The sequence below is a fragment of the Mercurialis annua genome, linkage group LG8 (assembly GCF_937616625.2).
Source record: "Mercurialis annua linkage group LG8, ddMerAnnu1.2, whole genome shotgun sequence".
Taxonomy (NCBI): Eukaryota; Viridiplantae; Streptophyta; class Magnoliopsida; order Malpighiales; family Euphorbiaceae; genus Mercurialis; species Mercurialis annua.
The window spans coordinates 35,993,143-36,017,447 of NC_065577.1; the positions used below are offsets into that span (position 1 = coordinate 35,993,143).

A 24,305-nucleotide genomic window follows, 5' to 3' on the forward strand; every position below is an offset into this window, starting at 1 on the left:
TTTAAGATAAAATACTCACTATTTTAATTTGTACAATTTTGACTAAAATGAACAATTAAATAAAAACGGAGGAAGTGCATTTTACTTTATTATCTTTACCAATTGAACAACACCATCTATAAAACATTAAATTAGGCCTTTCCTAAAGTTGTTCTTGTTTCTTCCTCTTGAAGGAAGCTAGAAACTTCACCTAGGAAATCAAAACTTCCTCCATTGAAGAAAAAGAAATGGGCATTGGTGGTTCAAAGAGTACATAATTGAAAATTACAAACACCATGATATTTTAATTATAGTGCACAAAACTAAGAATTAAAGAAAAATGGGACAATAATATAATAATAGAATTCAGGTAAGCCAAATAGGAAGATAAGGGCAGGAAACAAACTCAACACATACTTAATTTTCACAAAAGAACATGAGAAAAGTTGATATGTAAGGACAAAGGTTAATGACAAAAAAAATGCATCATTTGAGACAAGCATTTTTAAAAAATAAGTAAATAAATATGGAATAAACCTTGAACAGAATGGACCTTGATCAAAAGAAAGCAAAATGTTAAATAACATTAAACCTGCCTAGGGCATGGAAGAAGAATATACTAATACGTAACAATAAGGCAAACTAAATTAATTTATATATTCATAGTTATTTCAGGTTAGTCATATATATTATATTTTTACAACTTTGTTAATTAATTTAGTTTAATATTTTTTTGAACATAAGCTCTATAGATTACTGATCTTTCACTCAGTTACAAAATGAGTATTATTTTATTTATTTGTTTTTTAAATATTGAAATTAACATTTTCGAAATACCGCAAAATTATCTGTCGAAAAATTTATTATTTAATTTTAAATATTATTCCAAAATGGTCATCAAATTATAAATTTTATTTTATACTGGATACTAATTTGTAAATTATATTTTAAAAAGGATATAAATTTTAATGACGTAAAACTATTTAAGAATATAAATGACTGTGTAGGATAATTTGATTATGCGAGCACAATTAGCAGCATTTGATATGGTACTGACTGTACTAGACCCATATATCGTTACATTGGTATGCAGATTTAATATCCGTATTTTTTCATCAGTTGTTAAATATACTTACGATCTGTTGGGGCATTGCCAATTTGAATATGGAACATCTATGCGTATAATACATTATTTGACACATATAATATCATATTATTTCAATTCCAAATAAATCATGAATATTTATATTAATATTAAGAATAATGCAAATTAGTAGTACAACATAGAGATGTTGAAACCCTAATTTGTCACATAGAGTGGAAACAAAAGCATAATTTTGGTTTAAAAAGAGAAAGAAAGTGAAATAAAGAAAGTGTATGGTAGTCAAAAAAGGGAACTGAAGGGAAGAGTCTTCCATGTCTAGAAAAGGCTGCTAAACATCCATTTTTCATTTTCCTCCCACTTTCCTTGTATGTACAAAAGGTTCAAATTAGTACCCAAAATAATTATATTTAAAAGAATTAAATTAATTTATAAAAATGGGAAAAGCAAAAACAACTATTGATGAATTTTATCGTGTATAGTGTTGGAAGGAACAAGTGTGGGAATCCTGTTGTCAGTGTTTTGTTATGGGTCTTATTCTGTTTTTTTCTAAATGTCTCTCACGCTTTCATTCTTCTCCCTCATCTTATATCAACATTTAATTACTTCATTTATTTTACAAATATTATAATATAAATTAAGAAAAACTAGTGTATATGTATGTATAGCATGTGCATACATAATTATAAATTTTTATTAATATGATTGTAAGATATAGTTAATATTTTTACTTATTTTTAATTAGAGAAGGAAAAAGGGTCATTCATACCCATAAAGTTTGGAGTCTGGATCAAGTAAACCCTCCACGTTTGAAAAGGTTCACCCATGCCCTTAACGTTTCTGAAAATGGGCAATCAGACCCCTCGGTTTAACGTCGTTTCGTTGCTCCTACGACTCCGTTAATGTGATCCTACGTGGTAAAGATAAAAGGATTATTTAAGCCCCTAAGGTTTGAATTCGGGTTCAAATGAACCCTCAATATTTGAAAAAGGTTCACTTATGTCCTTAACGTTTGAAAAGATTCACTTATGCCCACAGCGTTTGAAAAATGAACAGTTAGGCCCCAGTTTAACACTGTCTCATTGCTTCTCAGACTTCGTTAGTGTGATCCTACGTGGCTAATTTTTACCGTCAATTTTTTTCTACGGTGACGGTCTTCCTCTTAGCAACAATAGTCCGTCGTTGCAAAATCATTTTATTACAAGACTGAGCTAACCCAATAGACTATCCTTCTTCAATAATCGAATAAGAAATTATTTTCATTAATCGATATCTTTTTTGATGAAATTTACAATGCCAGGTACGGAAAAAAAGAAGTGTTTGGTGAGGTAGAAAGAGACAATGCATAAGATGGAACCTCAAATGAAAAGGAATACAATTTTTATCATTTTAGTTAATTTTTTATATATATTGTTGGGTTTTTAATTTTTGGAGGAATGTAATTGTCGAATCGAAACACGTGAAGAAGATGAATATATTGATTTTTTTATAATTTACGTTTCATTATTAATTATATTTAATCGTCTTCAATGATAGCGGAGAATTATTATCGATTAAATATTTGACGTTAGTTGCATATGGTTCGATTAATGCTATATTGTAAACAGTTGAATTTTTTTCTATAGTTATCTTGTTTTTCCAGATCATTTGATTTATTTATTAAATATATATATATATATATATATATATATATATATATATATATTTAATGGCTTCCTCTATGATAACTCTTTTGAACTATTTTATCTATTCTATTGTTGGATGAATTTTAATAATTCATCCGATAATAATACATGGATAAAATATAAAAATTATAAAATAAAGTTATCATAGATTTTATTTGATGGCTAATTATTTTACTTTATTTTGGCCAGATTTGGCATTTTTAATTGTGGCAAAAAATCAAAATTTTAAATATAATTGTTATCATATATATTTTTATTTCATCTTTAAAGAAAATCACTAAATTACCATTAATACTAAACTTTTTTTTATGAACTGAATTTAGCCGAATTTTTCGGTTTTTAGAAATTTTAAATTTATACACTATAAATGTATTTGGGTGGCTCTGATTGCTAAAAAGTCATATTAGATGACTGTTTGACAGTATTATTATTAAATTTTTGATAGGTTGATTGATTATTAATGAGAAATCGTTCATCTATACATAATTAGTGTTTCACACTTCATTTAGTGAAGTTTGCCTATGATAAAAAAAACAAAAAAAAATTATTAAAGACATTTTTTTAGCGGTTAATTTTATTGCGGATTCTCCTATTAAGGCAAGTATCATTTGCTCTTTAATTTTTTCTAAACCAATTTTGATACTTGGCTTTATATATGCTCATCAATCACATTTTTTAATAAGTCTGAGTGGCTGTTTTTTTTTTCAAGGCCAGTCTTATTTGCTCTTCAGTTTTTCTATCTGGATTTAATGCTCACCAATCATATTTCTTCTATGTTGTGATCGAATTGATATGCAATTTTGTTCATTTTTAATGTATTTCTATTAATTTTTTCCATTTATAATTAAACTGATTTTTAGGTTTTATAAGGATTAATTAGCCTGACAGATAATAGTATAGTTTTCAATTTAACTATAAACGGTACCGATAAATTATAGTTCAAATGGTATAAACACTGAGCAGTAAATTGCTAGATCGTGGGTTCAATTCCTCCCACAAGCGCTCTCCCTTTTTAAATTATCAAAAAAAATATAACTATAAACGGTGTTCCATTGGAAAATATTATTAATAATTTACAAATATATGCTATCTATAAAAAAACATGAACATTATAAATTCTAAAACACTTAATTATCAGAAATATTCCATTTATCGAGTTCTTTAATTTTATGATTCAAATATTTAAAATTATTTTATTTTTTAATTTTAATTGTTAAAATATAATGGAAAAAAATTAAAGTATGCCCTTTATATTTTTAAAAATTTATAATGAAAAGATAAATTAAAATAATTAAAGTAATATAAAAGATATATTTGAATTGTTTTTAATTTTAAAAAATGGATACTATTGAAAAGTTAACAAATTATTTAAAATTACCGATTTAAAAATTTAAATTGTTAAAAAAAATTAAAAAGATGAAATATTTTTAGCATACTCCATTTAAAATAATATCAAACAAAAAGTTATAGTATAAATTTTTCAATTATTAAATTATATAGATTTTATAACTCTTATTCTCTAATTCTATACATGCTCCTCGAATTACACAAAATGGAATTATGATGATCAAGTTTCCCACAACAAGTCATGTGGCTTTGCAGTTTGCAGCCTTCTTGTTCATCTTCTTTTTCCATTTTCAGTATTCTAAATTATTTAGGAAATTAAATTAACATTTTTTATGCATCAAACTATATTATATTAGTTTAATTTAATCTATTATTTGATTACCTCGAATATAACCAAAATAAACACGCATGTTATAGTAGAAGTAACATCAGCCCTTTTGTTGTATACGACTGCTCTTCTTTTGAGAATTTTGTTATTTTTTTCTTTTTCTTTTTTCAGTTTTCAGTACAAATATATCATTCCCCGCCGCTTCTTCATCTTATTCAGCTCTTTTTTGTCTCTTAAATTTAAACCCTAATTTCATTCTTTCCTCTTTTTCTTGACTGTTGGGATTAGAGGGGTTGTCTGTAGAATAATGGAAGCATTTTGAGGTAAAACAAAACCCTAATAAATATATCAAAACTTCCCTGAAATTAGAGTACACCTATTTTATCTTTTTACAAGATTAAAATCTTTTAATTTGACTATAATTTTTTTTGAGTCTAGCCGCATTAATTGCGCTAGAAGTTACATCAACACTATAAGGGCTTTTAACCGACTAAGAGCTACCCAACAAAATCAATAAACCGTAAATTTAAAAATATATCTAGACAAATTAGTGTAAAATAACAAATGTAAATGATTACAACAAAAAGGTCAGATTTAATAAGCTTAAAAATTAAAATTAGTTGCAACATTTAATATGTAAATATAAATTTTCAACTCGCCAAAAAATACTGAATATGTCGAGAAGGAGGCTAGAGTCGCCAGAGTCGCTGGAAAATGCAGAGCCGCCGAAAAGATGTCGAGTTGCCGGACATACTTGCAAAATTACTGTTCAAACAAGATAAACCCGTATAAGGTGAATAAAACTCATTTAGAGGGTAAATTAAACCAGCATAAACAGATAAAAACAAGAAACTAATAATATACTCCCTCCGTCCCAATAGAGTTGTCCACTTTGCCTTTATCACACAGTTTAAGAAAACCAATTATTGTTTATGGGGTTTACAAAAAAATTCTTACTTTTCTTGTCATACCCCTATTAAATATAGGATTCACTTTCAATCTACTCATTAGTGTATTTTAAATAGGGATAATATAGGAAAATTAAGTGTAAAAGTTAGTTATTTTTTGAAAGTGGACAAGAATTTTGGGACAAAAAAATTTCTCAAAGTGGACAATTTTATTGGAATGGAGGGAGTATAAAAAGCTATTTAATTAGCTTAAGGTAGAAGATTGTGAAGAAATTTGAAAGTTAGAGGGTTGATTTTGGTAAAAAAAAATGACCAAAACCACCTTTCTAAGGTGTGTGGTGGTGAGAGTTGCTGGTTGTTGGAGCTACTAGGTTTAGTCATATTATTATTAATTTTTTTAGAATTCAATAAAATATAAAATTAAATAATTTTTTATTCATTTATATAGTAATTTTTTATAATATAATAAAATCACTTAGGAATTATTATATATTTTTTTTTGAGAAGAGGAATTATTATATATTATTAGCACCTTACGGATCAATTATTTTAATTGGTTAGGGTGTCTGATCATCAGTGCCAAGAGTGGCAGCGTGTGGTCACCACACGTTAATCTTAAAATCTATGCAAAATAATTTTAAAAATGTTAATATTATTTCAAAATAACTATAGTTACTAATTCAATATATTTTATTTATTAAATTATCAAACAACACATGATAAATGTATCTTTTTTGATTTAATGTTGGATTAGTTATACACAAAATTAAAAATTTATGATATTATTTATAAATTAATTATTTTATAATTATTTGATAACTAATCTCTATTTATTTAATTATTATTCAAAATTGTTTGATAAATAATTAATTTAATAATTTTTAAAAATATTATGCTTGTTTTAATAATTATTTATTTGTTTATAATTTACAAGTCTATGTTTTACTAGTTTTAAAAAGTTTTACTAGAAATTAGACTTGCTATTTTAGTAAAAAGATTAAAAAAAATATGCAAAAATAAAATACATACTTTTTTTCAAATTCATTCTCCCACCAATTCAGTTTTTAAAATATGTTTTTCAAAGTATCTATAAGTTATTTTGTATTTTATTATTTCACATGACATATTAAAACACTATGTATTCATCAAAGCAAAATAAAAATAAAAATTTACCAAAAAAATTATTTTAAATATTAATTTAGTAAAGTCTTAATAATTTTTTATTCCACAATAAAAGTTCAAATATTTTAAAAAAGTAACATATAATAAATACTTGAAATATATTTTATTTTTAAATTTCTTTGAATATTGATTTTTTCTTTTAAATTCTTATGTATTATTTAATTTTATCTATTTTTGTGAACCATTTATAAATTTAAGAAATTATGAAATGATGCTCAGTTACTTGCTGAACAAACCTTTTAATTGTTTTGGTACATTATTTAGATTATCAAGAATTTATTTTCTTAGTTAGGACTAATACAGTTCTTCTAATAATTGATAGAATAAAAAGTCACTTCAACTATTTTAAAAGAAACAAAACTAAAATTTGATATGAAGTTATGTTTTTATTTATTGCAGTGCATAAATAAACCAAAATGTACTTCTATTCGCTACATTATCTCGTACTCTCCATGAGTGCAAGCTCTGAAATTTCTGTTGCTTTTCACAAGTTGTAGTTGAAAACAATTTTGTTGGATTAAGCAGAAGTCAGTGCTGCAAATATAAAAAGGAAAAATGAAAAGACAATTGAGAGAACAATTATTCATCATATTTGTCACTAAAAATTTTCTGTTATTTTGTATCATGCATGTGTTAAAGATTATACTTTCTCTTAATTTTTTTTTTTAGTCACAATATTAAAAGTTGTTTAATTAAGATAGTTGAATTGAGAATAAAAAGCTCGGTACGTTACTGCTTCGAAAATTCATTTTAGTGACAAAAATTTTGGTCTCTAGAAGGAGACAATCTGTCGTTAATCTGATTAATTAGCAGTGAAATTAGAGACATAAATAATCCGTCTCTAATATGTTTGTCACTATATATTAAAACGGAATTTTTCTCTAATTAGTGACAAAGAGTATCCGTTGCCAAACCTACTATTCCTCGCTAATAGAGTAAATGGAGGAACAAAGGAATAATTATGTGATAGTATCATCACTAATATAATGAAATTAGGGATAAAAAAAATATATTAGTGACGAAACTTTCGAGAGGTAAATTTGCTGCTGATTAAGAACAAATTTAGCAATACATTTTTTGACTTTAACTTCATTAGATTTAGTGATAAAACATCTACTAATTAATCCGTTAATTCCTCTCCCTAAATTAAGAGGAAAATACACTACATTTTTTTGATTTTTTTTGCAAAAATGCGCTCTTATTTTGTTCTGTTGCAAAAATATCATTTTCTTGAATTTTTTTGTGTGCAAAAATACGCTCTTTTTCCAATTTATCAAAAGAGCTTTTTGCAACAGAAAAAATGAGCTGAAAATGGGTATTTTTATGGGAAAAAAAATCTTAAATCAATCCTTTAATCTGTCTCTAATTCATCTCACTATATATCTTTAGTTTGTCTCCAGTTCGTCACGAAATTCATCCCTAATCTACTGAATTCTAGTACTGATGAATGAGAAAAATATACTTTGTAATAGACCTACTATACTACCGGTGAATTTCATGTTCAACCTTATTCAAATTAATTTCTTGGATTGTCAGACCCAATAGCTCAAAATTAGACAAGTCCAATTAAACCTGCTAATTAATTGATCGATCAATAATTTAGTTTAAGGCTTGAAAACTTAATGTTTATTTAAAATTATTAATTATATATTAATATATACTGATAAATATCACAATTATCAGGTGAAAACCCAGTACAGAAAATACTCATATGATCATTTAAGACCTGTCTGCAACATGCATTCGTCTTCATTCATTGTTATAAATAATGTGCATGAGTCCTTGATTTTTATTTTTATTTTCTTATTATGATTGATTTATAATGTGTCAGAAAATAGAAAATATGTAGTATTACATTAATGGAATCAGAATTCTTTTTAAGTCTAAGCTAAATATTATGTGAACTTTTTTTAGTTAACTTTAACCATTCCAGCAGTCCAATAAAATTCTATATTAAATTAGCATAATTATTATTATTTTTCAATCCAAATTAAATAATATGTGAATTATTTTGTTTATTCTGATCTTCCGCCAATCCAAATATAATTTTCTTGTATTATTTATTTTAAAAAAAATTCGACGGCAACCCAGACAGTTGCCTATCTTAAACTGTGGATGATTCTGCCACTAATGATAAATACAACTTCAGGAAAATTCTAAATCATTTCATTTTAATCTTGTGGAAAATAATTATTATTCAACTATGAATGCAAGAATAGGTATTTTTATGAAGGAAAAAAAAAACGAAATGCATACTTTGTCTTCCAATAATTTTGGCCCGCCAATTCACAACTTGAGCCTTTATGTTAAAAGTAACCCAATACTCATGGTGACCTTACCTGGCCCAAGAAATATGTAAATGGGCCAATTTGTCACATACAACATAGGACTGTCTACATATTTACCTAAAAATGTTTCTTTTTATTTCAACATGAAAAAGTTTTAAAAAATACTCCACTTTTTTTAAATTTATATTTTTACTCTCGATTTTAAAATAATTATGATTTTACTCCGTTATCATGTAAATATCATAACATTATCAGTGGCGGAACCAGAAATTTTTTTCCAGCCCGGGCTAAAACAACATATAAATAATAGTAAAATTACGATAATTTCTATGTTAATTTCGATCACTACGAGACAATTACATTTAACTATTGTTACTATTATTAAAATATTGATCATTACCTAGCTTCTTACATAAATTGGTTTTAATAATACTCATGGATGAAATTGTCATTTCAACTAACCCAAAAACTATTCTTACATAACTAAACCAAACTAACTAATATAATTATACCAATTGAATATAATCATTACATAAATATATAAATTAAGTTAATATGTATAAAAATAAAAATAATTACTCATATCATGGTTTGATTTTTTAAGAAAAATTAGAAAATTATTGAAATAAATTTTTTTGATAGAAGATTTTAATTTAATTTTAAAAATGAAAGATATTTAAATTAAAAAAGAAAAAGTTAAAGTTAAAGTAAAAGAACTAAAAAAATTTATTAAATTAAATTTTTTTAGAAATGATATCTGAAAAATTGAAAAATTAAGGTGAAAATGAATAAAACATAAAAGAACTTTAAAAATTTAAGAAAAACGGGGAGCAGTCCTATCTGGGCACATTCGTTGGACCATAAAAGACCATAATTTGGCCTTTAAAATTCAACTTTCTTATTAAGGGTATTAGTGACTTTTAGCTCTTAAAATTTAAAACTAAAAACAGTTATCTTCTTCGTTGGAATTGTGGAGCCAGGGCTACCATGGCTGAAACAACACCTCCACCGTTCCAACTCCATCACGTCTCAACCAGTCTACCTTCGATTTTCCGACCGCAGCCCGAGCTCTAGCCTACCCAAGCCTTAACCTAGTTCCGCCCCTGCTCGTTATTATTAATGTTTATGTCAAAAATATTTCATATATGTATCATATTATCATATTATTGTCATTTTATTATCATAAAACCTTATCATATTATTACCATAACATTAGCTATCTATTATCATAACTATATCCTACTATTATCATTACTGTATCGTACTATTATCATATTTCTTTATCATACTATCATTATAATCGTATAATGTTATGATACTGATATGATAATATTATGATACCGACATGATAATACAATGATATTTATATGATAATCAAGCATTGTTTTTATAAAATAAATCATTTTTCTCTGCAGTGTTATAATACTGATATGATAACGCAGTGATACTCAAATGATAATCAGACACTGTATTTTTTTTTTGCAAAAAATCATTTTTCCCTGTTGTGTTATAATACCGCTGTGATAATGCAGTGATACTCATATAATAATCAGACGCTGTTTTTTTAGAAAAAACTTTTCTACAAAAATCGTTTTATGAAGATTTTAGATCTGAAACTGAAAAATTCAAGAGTAATTTATTTAGATTTGAAAGTTAAAATAAATCGTAATAATCACCACGAGTTAAGAAAAAAATTGCTAGAATCGAATACGAACGAACGACGGACCGACGGCGAAGTGATGAAGGAACGGTGTAAAAAAGAGAACAACAATGAAAAAAAAGGAGAAAAAAAATTGAAGAAGAAAAAAAACAGAGAAGAAGAACAAGAAATGAAGAGAGAGAGAAAGACATGGCAGATAGTTGAGGGCCAAACCCTTCCTCAGGTCCCTATACTCTTCACTTTTTTTCATCAGGTCCCTATACTTCAATTTGTCGTTTTTAAATCCCTATACTTTCAGTTTTGTTGTTTTTATACTCCTATACGCAGAAAATGTAGAGAGTGTGATACACTTTCCGTCAAATAATAAACTCCGTTAAATAATGACGTGTCAAAAAAAAATGTGGCTAAAATTGAAGGACAAAATAACACTTGTTTTCCAAAAAAAATTCATTGTCGAAAGAAAAATATATAGCTGTTTCCTCCATTAATGGAGGAGAGAAGCAGTCTCTCCTCCATTAATGGAGGAAACCTGCTGGTGTCCTCCTTTAATGGAGAAAATGTGCAGATCTCGTTTCCTCCATAAATGGAGGAAACCAGATCTGCGTTTCCTCCATTAATAGAGGAAACGCAAATCTATGTTTCCTCAATGGAGGAGACGAACAGCTCGTCTCCTCGATTGAAGAAACGAGCTCTGGAGGAAACCTGGTTTCCTTCATAATGGAGGAAACAACAGATTCCTCCGTGAATGGAGGTCTCTCCTCCATTAATGGAGGAAAGAAAGGCCACCATATTGCAGTGGTGGCCGGCCGGATTTTTTTTCCGGCATAAAAAAAATTGATGTAAATTTATATTTAAGTATATTAAAATTTAATTTTGAAATAGATTGAGATTTAATTCAATAAATAAAATTTTTATGGGTGCCGATCGGAGTGGGGGAGAAAACGACGGCAGACTAGAATTACAAATTAAATTTTATTTTAAAATAAAAATTAAATTTTGAAATAAATTAAAATAATAAACTTATTATAATTGTTTGATTAATTTTAATTAATTAATGCTACATTATTAATTATGTACAAATATATGAATTTATAATAATATAATTAGTTAATTTAAAAGAAATTAGGTTTGATTTTGATTTGTAGAGTAAGTACAAGAATTTTAATGTAGTATAAACTAAATATAAGGATTTTAAGGTATTTTTTACTTTATTTAAAAGTTAAAATTTTTTATATTTTTTTCCACACTCTCAATAACAAACAGTGAGGTACACTCTCCAAATTCTATCCATAAAAGGGTGTAATAACACCGAAATTGAAATTCAAGGGACCTATAAACGTCAAATTGAAATAGAGGAATTTATTGAAAAACAAAGTGAACAGTAGAGGGACCTGATGATGGGTTTGGCTATAGTTGAGAGTAAAAAAAATATGCTTAGACTAAAAAAATAATAAAAAGTAAGGTTAATATCATAAAAATTCACTAATTTTATATATTTTCTCAATATAATCACGCCTTTTAAAACTTGTCATAAAAATACATCAATTTTTATTTTTTTCAAATTCATACACGTTATTGACAAGACATTCATTGATTGGTTAATAGACCTTTACCTATGCAAATTAACAAATGAATGAGTCCAATCCAACATCGTGTATGGATTATGGAAAAAATATAAATTGGTATATCTCTATAATAAGTTTTAAAAGATGTAATTCAATTAAAAAGAACGTGTATCTGAAAAGTAGGTATAATTATAATATAAACAAATTTTAAAATAAAAAAATAAAAATATAAAAAAGATAAGCTACTTTTTATTTTTTTTATTAAGGTAAAATATCATGTCATTTCTAAAAATGAAATATTATCCTATTCTCTACACCATTTCACACTAAATATCCCTGATCTTCTTCTTTTCCTATTCAATTTTGTGTACAATTATAAGAGAGCAGTATATATGAGGGATTACTTAGAGATTAATGTAATTACGATTTACGTGGGAGATAATGTTATATCATATTAGTGGAATGTTTTTAAATGTATATTTATATGATTTCAATTGTATATTTATATATGATAACAACACATATCATTAACAACAAAAACTTTTTATCTTACCGCTAAGTCCAACAAATTAAATCGGTTAAGATAATAACCTACAGTAAGAACTTTAATGACTGATCTAAGAGTAATTCGACATAATAGACCATGAATCAAGCAAAATAGTTTGGCATAAGTACATATCGAGACCCGAACTAGGACTAATTAGAATTAGTGAAAGATTATTGTTACAATTGCCGAGTAGCACGTTGGAATTCGATGAGGTTGAATCGTGAACTAGGTCGTTTTCTTTTAAACGTTTTGCAGCACAATTCAATGGTGCAATGCTGACAATCAAACGTGGCGTCCATACGATAAAACATTTGGAATACCATCATCCATGCACTGTGACAACAGCTTTAAAACACTTTTTGTATTACTTGTTCTTGCTTTATATTTTTATCTTTTTGCAAATAAAAGTCATAGTAGTATTTATATAAAAAGAATAAAAGAGCTGTTATGCAAAACTTAAATACAAAAAAAAGTTTTGCATATTCATTGTAGTAAAAGACAAGCGAAAGAGATCATGTGTTGTACTTTATTGAAAATTAAAATTGTTATATAATAAATAAAACAAAAATGTTATGTAAGCAAAAAGTAAAGTGCTCGAGTTGAGCCATCCACCCAACCTAGAAGATTTAATTCCTAGCCGTTCACAAATCTGGCTATCTCTTAGGACACAAATGCATATGAAAATATCCGAATTTATAAATTCATGTAAGTTAGTTTTTTTAAGTAATGTGGAAATCCACAAATATTCTCCACTCACAATGCACTTTTTTTTTATTTTAAATTCAACATTTTTCAACAATTCTTCACTTTAAATTTTAAACTAGAGCCATTAATGTATCAATAAGATTTTGCATAAACAAAGATATCTTCTAATTTAAACTTTTGCGTAGTTTGTTTAATTATGATTCAACAAGAGTGATTCATAGTATTGAACTTTTATGAATAAACCTTTTCAAAAGTGGTTTCTTAAAGCCCTACAATTATGGCCATGCACGTCTATCTTAATTTAGTGAACGCTTTAGAAATTTTGCTTTAAATTCCATACGAAGCGGCCCCACTTTCATATGCACTAAGTTGAAACTATCAAGAGTACACTTGTAGCTAGGTACTCCACTCCATATAAGAGATTCTATTAACTCGTCCTCTAATCGCTTCAGGAATCACTCATCACTTTTGCATGTTCTAGCTCATATCATTCGTAACTTGTTATTACCCATTAAACCTATTTCTTGGGATCTCCAGTAAGTTATCATTATGAATGATTCATTCTATGGGCAATAGGCCCATCCCCTTAGATGTTTTTTTGGACTTTCTCTCTAGCTAACCTTTTTGTAAAAAGATGTGCTAAGTTATCATCAATGCCTACATGATCCGCTCTAATAGCTCTAGTTTAGATGAATTATCTAACAGTGTTGTGCTTACGACGTATCTGTCATTTCTTACTGCAATAGTCGCGGTACTATCGCAATCACAGTTGGTATCGAGCTTTCTCATATCAAGCTAGGCAAAATACAAGGTGTTGGGTTTCAGGGGGGAGGCATAAGGGAAGATCAGCTAGCAGGCTTCTTAGCCATCGTGCTTCTTTACTAGCAGCAGCTAGTGCTATCATTTCTGACTCCATCGTAGATTGAGCCATAATCGTTTGTTTCTTTGATTTCCAAGAAACAGCTACACTATCTATTCTAAAAATATAGCCGCTCGTAGCTTTAGAACATGATGCTTCTAATAATGTAATCTGAAATTTATAGTTCTTTTAAGGTATCTCATAACCTTTCAATAGCATGCCAATGTTCAATACTTGATCTACTAGTAAACCTGCATAGTAATCCAACAACATATGCAATGTCGGGTTTAATATAATCAGTGGGATATCGAAGGCTGTCAATGATGCTCGCATATTCATATTGTCATACACTATCTTACGTGTTCTTAAAACGTTTTACACTTGGATCATAAGGTGTACATGCAGGTTTATAATCAAAGTATCTATATTTCTTTACAATCTTCTCAACATAGTGAGATTGATTTAAAGGAATTCCCTTTTCAGATCAAGTAATCTTTATGTCAAGAATGTCATTCGCCTCTCCTAGATCTTTCATATTAAAGTTGGCACTTAACATTGATTTCACAGCATTCACAACATGAATATTTGATCCAAAGATCAACAAGTCATCTACATATAGACATATGAAAGTAGGACATGGAATTTGAGGAGTAAGGTTTCATATGGATCAATTATTTGGTGGTATTTTTATATAACTGTTTTCTCATATGCGATTTTAATATTCACCAGTAACTATGTAGACTCACTCATAAATATTCTAACCCATTGATATTTTCCCTTTTAGGTGTTTAGCTTATGGATGTTCGAGCTTCCTTACCCTTGCTTCTTGGAGGCTCTCTTTTTGTATTATACATAACTACAAACTCTTCTAAAGCTATAATAGTCTATCAGTAGTTAGTACATTAGCATAGTCAGTGGTTTTGTATGTCCATAGTATTCTGATATAAATCACTGTTTATGTTTATATCTTTTTGATGGCTACGTACTTATGTATAATGTACTATTAGTTAGCAGTTGTGTATAAGTTGTCTGGCTGCATGGTTGTGTTATAATAACAGGGTGTTTGCTATATGCCAGCTATAGGTTTTCTGGTTTCCTATATAAGTGTTTAATGTTTAATATAATGCCCTTAGGTATTTCTCTAAATGCATTATATTCTTTAAATACTTACTTACGTGAAAAAATTTATAGAGGTTTCTAGGCTTGCTACGAATTTCAAAGCTAACACTCTCATTTCCTAGCGCTGGTCTCAGCCCGAGATTTCGGGTCGTGATAGATAGTACCACAGCTATTGCGAAAATTGAGAACTGTTTATATTACGGTAAGAAATGACATATATGTCGTAAGAACAATATAAGCTGTTAGAGTGGATCATGAACATAGTGATAAAAATTTAGCAGATCCTTTTACAAAAGGTTTGGCTATAGAAAAAGTCCATAAAACTTTTAAAGGAATGATATTATTGCGTATAGAATGAGTCATTCGTGATGGGAACCCAACCCAACTGACTAGAGATCCCAAGAAACAGGTTTAATGGATAACAACAAGTTGTGAATGATATAAGCCAGAACATGCAATATTGAAGCATAATACCTGAAGCGATTGAGGACGAGTTAATAGAATCTCTTAGTGAAATTTATACTTCCTATGGGGGTGGAGTATGTAGCTTCAGGTGTACAATTGATAGATTCACTTTTGTGAATGTGGAAGTGGGGCCGCTTTCTATAAAATTTGGGACAAAAATTTATAGAACGTTCACTATATTGAGATAGACGTATATGGTCTTTAAATGCACAGGCTTATGAATACACCTTTAAAAAGGTTGTGTGTGGTTTGATGTCCGAGATAAAGTTCAAGACTACGAGTCACTCATGTTAAATCAGAATCTTACTCACTACGCAAAGGTTCAAATCGAAAGATATTTTTGTTAATGCACAATCATATGGATACATAAATTGCTCGAGAAAATATTTTTAAAATTCAAAGTGGGGGATTGTTGAAATTTGTGTTGAATTTAAAAAGAATTTGAAAAATACATTGTGTGTGGGTAGAAACACCACTTATAATGTGTGTGTAATATCCCGTAAATTTTTAGCGTTTTCCCGGCAACTTTTCCGATCGTTTTGAAGTAAAATCGGTGTCATGGTCTGATTATTTTGGGTTGAGTTTGATTTGATTTTTATAGGTTCAACCATTCATTTTTTTTTAATTAAAAAAAAATAAAAATAAAATATATATGATTCCCGTTCGAGAAACAGGATTCTCGAACGGGAATCCTGTTTCAGGCCTGGTCTCGTTCGAGACCAGGTGGTTCTCGAACGAGAACCAAGCCCAAAAGGGCTGTTCTCGTTCGAGAACAAGTTGGCCCTTAGGACCCTTTTGCCAACCCCTTTTCGGACTCGATTACGGCCCGTCTCCACTCGTTTTTTTTTAAGTCGTTTTCTAAATAGAAAACCTAGATCACGCTGCATACAAACCCTAGCTGCCTTTATTCATCCAATTCTCTGAAGTTTCACTAATCAAAATCACTCTTGAAGTTTGCTGGAATCGTCGGTATGTATGTTCTTGATATTTCAGATTTTACTTTTGAACGGCTTTCCGTATTTTGATTCGTTCTCTTTCGTTTCTTGGTCGAATCCAGTTCCGTTTCGTCGATAAGATTATAGACACACGCCTCTTCAATTTCCATCCTTGTTTTCGCCAAAACGGTACGTAATTCTATGCGTTATAGTCGCCGCCGCTTCATCGGAATTTCGCGTAGTGTTTTCTGTTTTGCATTCAAATTACTGCCGTTTGTTCTTTTGCTTTTGGCTTTGAATCTTTGATGTTCATGATTGTGAATCTCTTGGCATGTGTGGTCATCTTTGTGTTAAGCTTACGGGTTAAGATTGCGCCATCGATTCCGACCTATAATTCCTTAACTCCAAATCTGTTTTCATGTTACTGTACATGATTTATGTTTCTAGTTATTTGCTTGATCATTAGAATTGTTGATTAATCATGAATGGTGTTTGTATGGATTAAAATCTATAGATTGAAGTTTGTTTTGATTGCTCAGTAACAAAAATGGAGGATAGGTTTTGGTTTAGGTTTAGGCGGGTTTGCTTCTTTTAAAAAGAAGAAGAAGGTGGCTTATTAGCCACTTGGGTCACTAAATTGTTTGGTTTGAAATAAATTGATCCTTTAAGTTAAATTCATTTTGTTTCGATAATAATTTTTGATTTTAATTGGACAATTTGTATACGTAATTGTTATAACTTAAATTAATATAATTACTTGGGTAATTATAGGTAATTTTAATTGAAATGTCTATTTTGGCTAATTTACAAATTAGTACCTGAAAGTTTCTAAAAGACTTATTTTAGTTTAGTTATAACTTTTGGACTTCTAATTGCTTTATTATTTAGTAAATTAAGGATTGGAAATTAATTTGATATTCAATCGATTAAAGTACAGTTTAGTCCCTATTTGGCTAAAGTACAGTTTAATCCCTAAACTTTTATAGACTTTAAATAATTAAGTTTTTGGGTTGTAACTTGGGTTACTTGAACTATAAGATATTAAATTCTATTTAATATAGATAATTGTTTTATCAAGCATTTTTAATTTAATAAACTCGGGTTTATAAAATTAATAAGTTTCGTTTGGGTTAGACTATGGTCACTCAACAAGTGGGAAGAAGCTTGGTAGTTTTGATAACTCGGCTGACTCACTTATATGGATTTATTTAAATTAATTTATATACCATTTTAAATATGTTTATATGATTGTATTTTATAACTTGGGTTATATTTGGAATACATTTAATATACGTGTTTATTAAATGTGACTTGGTTTTGCGTTGTGTTAGTCCTATGTGGTGTCTAGTACTCTTTAAAGTTAGGGTCTGATTTTAATTATGATTTTAATATTTTATTTAGACCCGTCGACTGTTCGTACTTCAGAGGCGAACCAGAGTTAGATTGCTTGTCAGGATCACGTGGATTTAGCAAGCAGTGAGTTTATATCTCTATTTACCTCTTTATTAAGCAACTATTATATTTTGTATATATGTATATGTATAAACAGCTTTCGAACTGTTTTCGGCATTGTGGATTTGATTTGGAACGTGCTACTCGATGGGCATCATCGGGACTGCGTGCGCACCGGTAATGATTATGGTATTGAGGTAGGTTTGAGATACGTCTCACCTTAGTGAGGGCACCGGTGGAAGATACGTCTCCTGGGCTCACTATTTATTAAGTGATAGTCGGGGATCGGTTATTGAGATACGTCTCACCGACACGACAATGGATTTAGAATTGTGGTTTAGGGTTTCATTGATAATCCATAATGAAAATGTTTTATTAAACGTTTTTAAAGGTTTTTTTAACTTAATAAATGTAAATGGTTATATAAACTCTACTCAGTAAATCTGACCCCGTTGTTTTCCCAAATTTTCCAGGTTTATGATTTGAGCGTTTGGTCGATCTCCGTTTCTTCATTCTCGGAGGTTCTTTATTTTATTTCAGAATAAATGAGTCGAACTATTTTTGAACTCTTAGACCGCAGTAGTAGGATTGGTATTTATGTCTTAGTCTTATACGTTTATATCTTAGACTATTGTTTGTTGGATTGGTCCAACTATTACATTATCGCTTTTGGCATGATTACAGTGTTTATGGCATTTATATTATATTGCCATGTTGGAGTTTATTTGAGATTAAACGTACTTAAATATATGTTGTTTATATGTACTGCTAGACTAGGTTGGAGTCTCGGTTGCCCCCGAGCATGTGGTTTTATGCAGGTACATTGTTGTGTATGGTATTTATCTGTTATCCGCAAGGCTTGCTACGGGTTTTGGTACGACCATACCTATACCCTAGCGCCGGTCACGATTCATGAAAATGGGTCGTGACAGTGTGTTAATGTGAGAATCTCATATTGGTTCGGTTCGATTTCGGCACTTTTTTTTTAATTTTTGGTTACTCAATCCTTTTATATTATGTGACTTTTCATTTTTGTAATAATGGCCACGTTTGTTATGCAAATGAATTTTATTAATTGCTAATTAAATTTGTGTCTCCTTCCTCTCTTCCTATAAATACAACCTTTGTTTTCATTTGAAAACATATTAAAAACTAGAGCTCTCTCTGAGTTAAGAAGAAAACACGAACATCTTTTGCTGATAAATTGAACTTCTGCTGATTATTTTTATGATTTTTGAGCAATATTTGGGGTGTACTCAAAACGGTACACCGTGCAATGATCATCGTATTATAAATATGTGATTGTTTTGCCCTAAAAACGGCGTGATTGATAGGTTGTTTTGCACCTCTGGACAGAGCCGCGAAATGTAATAAAGAGAGTGACCTAGTCGACGACCCAGTTAGATTTACCATTGGTAATTCGTTCCAATTTTCTATAAACTGTTTGAATAAATTATCTAATTATTTATTTGAACAATTTCAACAAGTTCTTTTAGATATAAAACGCCGTCGTTTTAATCAAAACGATGATATTTTTATGCAGTTTCATTCATGAAAGGACCATAAATACATACTAAATAGTTAACATTAAAAATTAGTGAAATAAAAGATAATAGTATAAGAACATTATGACTAATTTAGCTTTTATATTTTGTTAGAGGATTTGCAAACAATACTATATAAATGTTGAAGCATTTTATTCCATATAATCTTTATTTTTTTTTTATTTATAATTACTTGAAATTAATGAGAGATATTTAGTTTATGAACACCAAAAGCAATAAATCCTTTTTTAGGCTTTTACAATAATCATGTATGGATATATATAGAATGATAAGATTGTTATGGCTCATTTTATAAGCTATACTTATATGGCAGAAAAAAAAAAGAACTATCAATAGATAGAAAAATTACAAGAACCTTTCTACAATAACTACAATCTCTTTCACTTTGCAAAAAAGACTAAATTATGAAATTTACTAAACCAATCTCCTACAATATGTTGTACAGTAGACAATCAATCAAATGATGAAATAATTCTTATTCTTGATCTTGTGTAATTATAATACCAATCCAATTTTGACAATCTGATCTAGCATATTTGCTATATTCGACATGTCGGTTCGTTCGCTCGGATTTTCTCTCAGAGCAACCTCTGCTACATCTGCAAGCTTAAGAAGTGGCTCAACATTTCTTGGTAGAGCCACATTCCTATCAATAATGGCAGCAGCTCTTCCCATTCTTATAAATGGAAGTGCCCATTCGACAATGCCTGGAGGATTATAGTCCCTATCGTAAGCTTTTCTTCCACTTAATATTTCAAGCAGAACGACACCAAAATCGTAGACATCGCTCAATATATCTCCGTTTACATCCTTGTCGCTACTGCTCAAAAGTCCAAAATCGGAAATTCTCGCTCCCCAATCAGAATCTAGCAGAATGTTCGAAGTTTTCACATTGCGGTGAACAATTGGAGGCATGACTTCGTTATGAAGGTACTCTAGTCCTCTCGCGGCCTGCAAAGAGATTTTCAACCGCAGGTTCCAATCAAGAGGCGAGAGTTCACCACGAAGATGATCGTGAAGCGTTCCGTGATGCATGAGCTCGTAAACTAGCAACCTTTCTCCCATTTCAGCACAATAACCCAATAAGTTCACAATATTGTTATGTCTTATACTGCATAGAATTTCAAGCTCTGCTTCGAATTCACGAGTGTTAGTGTGTATAATAGTTGCAGCATTAGCTCTTTTAACTGCAACTTGTCTACCATCAGTAAGAATAGCTTTGTAAACGAAACCAAAGCTTCCTCTTCCGAGCTCATTGAACTCCTTGAATCCGTGTGTCGCGTCTTTCAGTTCTGAAAGCCGGAATACTTGAGTCTCTCCGATACAAGTGGTTACGGAGAGAGGAGGTGGTGGATTTAGGTCCGGGTCAGCCTCCACTACAGGCTTCGCTAGACAAAAACTACACCTTTGTTTTTTGTTTCCTTGATCTTTGGCTTTCCGGGGGAAAAGACACCAACCAATTAAAACAAGGACCGATACGGATAACAAAGACAAGCCAATGATAATTGCTAATTTCTTTATTTCTTGCTGGTCCGTATTAAAACCCGATGGAGATGGAATTCCACAGACATCCCAGCATGAACTATTTTGACAAAGTGAACAGGCAGTACATAATCTATCTGCATTCTCACTACACATACTCGAAGAGAAGTAGCCTCGCGAGCAATTCGTTCCGCAAGGCAAGCAAATCTTCAGCTCTTTCCGTACACATAAGTTAGTCAACTCCGGTTCATTCAGCAAACTCGCGTTGAATGCAAATTTACCATTAGGACACGAGCCTAGTGAACAGACTCCGGGATTACATAACTGCAGAGGAGGGCTATAATCCGGAATCGACTTCCTTTGAACACTCCAACAATCAAGAACTAAATCAACTTCTCTAACACCACAAGTAGTGAAATCTGATGAAGCAATAGTCATAAAACCAGAACCTTTCGGAACTGACGAAAGATCAACATTTCCCCAACAATGAACTTCATGATTATCTTCGCGGATTCCGCAGAAATGACGGGATCCTGCTGTTAGATCCACAAATCTAGTTCTCAAGAGTGGAGCACCAAACTCATTAGAATCACCCCAGCATTCTACTTCTCTAGATGCATTTCTAATCCCACAAACCGAGTTCCTACTCGAAGCTAAAATCTCAAAATAACCAGAATTATCAGGAACTCCCAAATTAGCTGATCTGGGACCCCAACAAATCACACTACCTTCCTTAGTACTTACACCACAACTAAATCCATCACCAGAAACAATCCTCTTAAAAACAAGACTATCAACGTACGAATTACGAAACGAATCAAATGTTTGATTAAACTCCCAACAATCTACACTACCATATTCTACACTAGAAAAGTAAGATCCTTTAATAGCACAAGCATGATATCTACCAAGTGCTATTTGTGCATAAGAATTGGATCTGAAACTTGCTGGAACAAGATTTGTACCTGGATTTAACAAGCTAAAACAGAATGCTTGAGAAGTGTTCGATGTAATGCCGCAAAGAACGCCTTCGCCGCCGGAGAGTGATGCCATTGGTGGGAGGGAATTAAAATATGAAGTTGAAGTGGAAACTGAAAAGTTACCACCTTTATCCCAACATATAATTTCTTGCTTCCCACCAGCATCAATGGCGCAAAAGAATCCATTTGGGCCAAATGCAGCTGCTACTGAACCTGATGATCCATACCCAAGAGCAGCAACAGGCAATAATATAAGCAAAGAAAATAGAAAAAGATATGATCTTTGAAGTGGCATTGTCTACTATATGTTATTGAGATAACTAGGTACCTAGGTAGCACGGACACCCGATTCGGAAACGTGTTGTATGCTCGTTTCGAACACGAAACTTCAATTTTAGCATAGGAAACCTTAAAATAACGCGGTTTCGCCGTACGTGAGTGCAAGTGTCCAGGTTTCTGTGTCCGTTTCCGTGCTACCTAGCTGGATAGTATGAATGTTTCTTACAAGCTTTAGAGGTTGAAGATGGAATTTTGTGATGATTTGGAGGTGTTTTTGAGATGGGGATTGGCCATTTTTATGTGAGGGAAGAGTGGAGATTCAGACAGTTATAAGTCAAAGTGAGGGATGTGGTCTGACTCAGGTTTAGGCAGTTAATTTGATGTAACTGTAATTTAAAAATGACAGGTCTACCTGTCATTATTTCCACTTTGGTTGACTTGACTACCATTTTTGTCCTTGTTTGGGATTCAATTTAGCTTAAAAAAATTGGAATCTTTTTCTGGAAATCATTTTTGCATCAGTTTTAAACAAAAATTTGGAAACCTTTTTTTGTTTGCATGAGTTATTTTTTAGGACATGCTTCAGATAGAATTCTAAATTTTTTGGCCATTTAAACATTTCTCAACTCTTATGTTTCAATAAGAAAAAATCATTTATTAAAATCACTCTGCTACTAATATAATTCACACTTGCATTGCTATTGTTTCAAGATTAAAGTAATTTGTTAGAACTTTATGATTTTACAGTTAAAATCCATAAAAAATAAAACAAGGGACTAAATCGTTAAAAAATTAAAAGGAATAGACTAAATTATTGGAAAAATAAAATAAAGGGCCACAATTATGCACCATATACTAAATTTTAATAGTAAGTCATATAATTCTATGAAAATATGTTAATGTTTACATTATTAAAAGTAAGAGATCGCATCGTTTGATCATATAATAAAAAAGGTGTAAGTGTGAATGATCATAAATATTATAAAGAGTGAGAGTAAAGGGTACTATTTTTAGAATAAGAATTACTCTTAATAAAGCAAAACTTATATTTTGACAAAATAGTTTTTTTTTTACAGAAAAAAATAAAATTGACACATTAAAATAAGGATTAATCTTAATGAAAGCTCAAAGCTGCAAATACTTAGAAAAATATATCCATGTGGATGTGAATTTGGCTGAAATTTGTTATTGTACTAATCTGTACTTGCTTTGACCCTATAAGTAAACAAATGGTAACATTGAGTAAAAGCTAGATGAATCAAAACAAGCAAGAGACAGAAATGAAATCTTGAACAGAACCAGGCTGTATAAAATGTATTGTGGGGAGATTACACCGGCTAATGTAGGACCTTGTAACTCTGGCTTTCTGTCTTCATGTCTCCAAAGTTCCAACCCCTAATTTGCACATTAAACAACTAAACCCCATCCCCAATCCGCAAAGATGAGTTGATTATAAGACGTTCTTCTCGTTTAGGTGAGATTGCGAGTTCAAACAATACTCTTGTATGCAGTTATTTAAGATTTGGAGTTAAGTTTTACCTCCCGTTAGTGGCGGAGCTTGACTATAATTTTTGGAGGGGCTAAATTAGATGTTCAAGAATATAATTTTTGGAGGGGCTAAATTAGATGTTCAAGAAGATCCGCCAGTGCTCCCGTGGCTAGAGTAAATATTAATCTAACTACGAAAGGTTTTTAAAAGTGTCTCATATATACAGAACATCGCATAAATCCTCTAACAAACATAAAACACAACTAAACCCTAATTTATGGTTATCTTGCCATATTATTTTTACAAAATGGCTATCGTTATTTTAATTTATAATATTATGATAATTTAATATTCATTTTTCAAATAACCGAAATTATAGATCAA

At 30.1% G+C, this 24,305-nt stretch overlaps 1 protein-coding gene across 1 annotated transcript; it reads right to left on the reverse strand.

The window, feature by feature from the left end:
- Positions 1–20,075: 20,075 nt before the first annotated feature.
- LOC126659723 (serine/threonine-protein kinase-like protein CCR2) lies at positions 20,076–22,805 on the reverse strand. Its single transcript, XM_050353058.2, has one exon. It carries the CDS (start codon positions 22,446–22,448, stop codon positions 20,187–20,189), a length of 2,262 nt encoding a protein of 753 aa, XP_050209015.1. The 5' UTR covers positions 22,449–22,805; the 3' UTR covers positions 20,076–20,186.
- Positions 22,806–24,305: the final 1,500 nt, after the last annotated feature.

Excerpts from the sequence above, each read along its gene's own strand:
- LOC126659723 (XM_050353058.2), bottom strand. The coding sequence starts at position 22,448 with ATGCCACTTCAAAGATCATATCTTTTTCTATTTTCTTTGCTTATATTA.